Source organism: Urtica dioica, unplaced genomic scaffold (genome assembly GCF_054948205.1).
Source record: "Urtica dioica subsp. dioica isolate 48M unplaced genomic scaffold, U.dioica_male_clone48M_v1_H2 Urtica_dioica_male_H2_contig_46, whole genome shotgun sequence".
Classification (NCBI taxonomy): Eukaryota; Viridiplantae; Streptophyta; class Magnoliopsida; order Rosales; family Urticaceae; genus Urtica; species Urtica dioica.
Genome location: NW_028297236.1, coordinates 18,306 through 20,890, shown reverse-complemented (window position 1 = coordinate 20,890; position 2,585 = coordinate 18,306). Strand labels below are relative to the sequence as shown.

The following is a 2,585-nucleotide window of genomic DNA, read 5'->3' as shown; positions in this document are numbered from 1 at the left end:
GAAGAACTTATCAAAATATGTTTAAAGAAGTTTTGGATCTAGGATTTGCAGGAAACCTCGTCAGCACAAGAAGAAGAAGAACCTTGGATTTGCATGAAACAAACCGTCATTTGGATTTGAAGGAAAAAAATGGGTTTAGGATTATTGTAAAATGGGTTTAGGATTCAAAGCTTGGATTTGCAAGGAAAAAAAACCATCTTTTGGATTTCGGCGAGCAAGATTCCGGCGACCCGGACTCCGGCGACCCACAAGCGGAGAAGGAGTGAGTGTTTTTTTTTCACACGATCGGAGTGAGGAAATGAAGGCTGAGTTCTGAAGAAAAAAAAAATGCAAAATGGAGTTGGTTTATTCATTAATGGGTCTTGATGGTAGTTGAGGAAAAAATAAATTCTCTCACTTATTTGTAGTACTACTTTTGTTAATTTTTGAGTTTTTTGCTACATTCGGTAAGTGACGTTAATTTGGTATTATTAGTGTCAATATCCTTGCTACTAGTTTCTGCCATTTATTCAGTAGGACTTTAACTTCACATCATGACTTCATGTCATTTTCCTTGTGGAAAAAATCCAGACACTTCATTAAGTGATTATGACCTTGTAAGAGTGTAGGGCATTCCTCTTTAAATTATTGGACTGCCTTTATTGTAATGACTGTTTATGCATGCTAATCAGGATGTGCCACGTTTCATTTTATATGCTGATAGAAGACAGTCCATCTTTTTTAAAGTAACGAAACAAACAAAAATCCTTTATCGTAATTTTATTTTATCGTAAATTCGCGTGGCTTTTATTCAAGTAAAATAATATCCACGCTAGCTTTTGTGTAGTATTGCATCTGTCTATCAATAATATATATACATCGTTCTTTCGTATAGTTTTCCCAAAAAAAAAAAAAAAAAAAAAAAAAAAACAACAAAGATCACCTCTTCTTAGCTTCTATCTTCAATATCCCTTTATTCAGGTTCTTATTATAAATTTAAATTATTCCCGTCTGCTTCTTCATGATTTGTGGTTTTGGATGGTGCATATAAACATATATAATTATATTTCTGCTCCAAATATATTTGTAAAAAATTAGCATCATACATAGACTGATAAAACATTCATACTTATACTAATTTATACATAATTTGATTTTTAATGACAGATATGGAAAAACAGAATAGCTACCACTCAATAGATATTCCTGAAGGCTATGACCTGGACTCTGATCCGTGCTTCATTCATAGAGTTCCTAGCAAGCTTCGAAAAGTCAACGAATCGGCTTACACTCCTCACTTAATCTCGATCGGTCCATACAACCATGGAAGAGAAGAATTGAAGTCAATGGAGCGCCGCAAAGAGAAATATCGCGCCGAGCTCCTGAAGCGAGCGGGAAAATCCGAGAGCGATCTCAAAGAGTTCGTCCACAAATGGTCCGAAAAAATACTCGAGAGCTACGAGGAAGGCACGGTGAACAATCTCATCAAAAGAGCTTTGGAAGATTTTGAGGGAATAGTGGCAAGAGACTCGTGCTTCGTCCTCGAGCTCCTCTTGAGGAACTACGACGATGTAGCACGCGAGAAAGATCTCATCTTGAAGACGCCATGGCTGAGGAAAGCCGTAAAACTAGACCTCATTCTCCTCGAAAACCAACTTCCCTTTTTCTTCCTTCAGGAGTTATTCCAATTCTCAGTGGGACAATATTATCTTCTCGCTCTCCCGAAAAGCCCTAACCCTAAACCAAGCACCAAGCCAGAAACCAAACTATTAGTCCATACGAACCCACTTCTCCATATCACCAGCTTCTTCTTCGAAGAACATTTCTTGACCGAGTCAAACAAGGTTAGCTTCGACGAGATTAAGAAGATAAAGCACTTCACCGACTTGCTCAGACAGTTTTGGCTGCCGAGGGAGATCATGGGAGACAAGAGAAATACACAGGAAAGCGTGTCGGGAAACAAGTACCTCTACTGCGCAACCAAGCTCGACTCGGCCGGCGTGACTTTCGAGCCGATGCGAAAAGAGAAAAGCCTCGCCGACGTCAAGATCATAAAAAAGCCGATCTTGAAGTTTGTCCCGGCCATAAACTGCATGATCTTGAGGCTCCCCGAGCTGAAGATCGAGTGTGAGACCGAGTGTCTGATCCGAAACATCATGGCCTTGGAGTTGTGCCTTTATCCTAAGGACGACTATATATGTGGCTACGTGGCACTAATGGACCAACTGATCAATACGAAAGAGGACGTGGATTTCCTCGTGGATAGGAAGATATTGACGAACCTCCTCGGGAGCAACGACGAGGTCGCGAAGCTCTTCAACGGGTTGTGCTGTCAAATCCCAAGGGACAAGTCGCATTACGCGCGGTTCCACAATGAGCTCAACGCCTTCTATGAGAATAGCTGGAACGTTACTAGGGCTACTCTCAAGAAGGTCTATTTCAAGGACCTTTGGACCGGAAGCTCCACGGTGGTTGGTCTATTTGTGTTGCTTTTCACCGTCACTGCCACCACTCGGAACGTCTTGCGATGATTAAGAATATTTTATTTTCTTGTGCTATTATGTTTAATTATTTTCAGTTTATTAATATATGATCAAATTTCAATA

At 40.1% G+C, this 2,585-nt stretch overlaps 1 protein-coding gene across 1 annotated transcript; it reads left to right on the top strand.

The window, feature by feature from the left end:
- The first annotated feature begins 907 nt into the window (after positions 1 to 907).
- Positions 908 to 2,585, top strand: LOC149376197 (UPF0481 protein At3g47200-like). The gene is made up of 2 exons (XM_089606575.1): positions 908 to 960; positions 1,147 to 2,585. Exon 2 carries the CDS (start codon positions 1,149 to 1,151, stop codon positions 2,508 to 2,510), a length of 1,362 nt encoding a protein of 453 aa, XP_089462701.1. The 5' UTR covers positions 908 to 960; positions 1,147 to 1,148; the 3' UTR covers positions 2,511 to 2,585.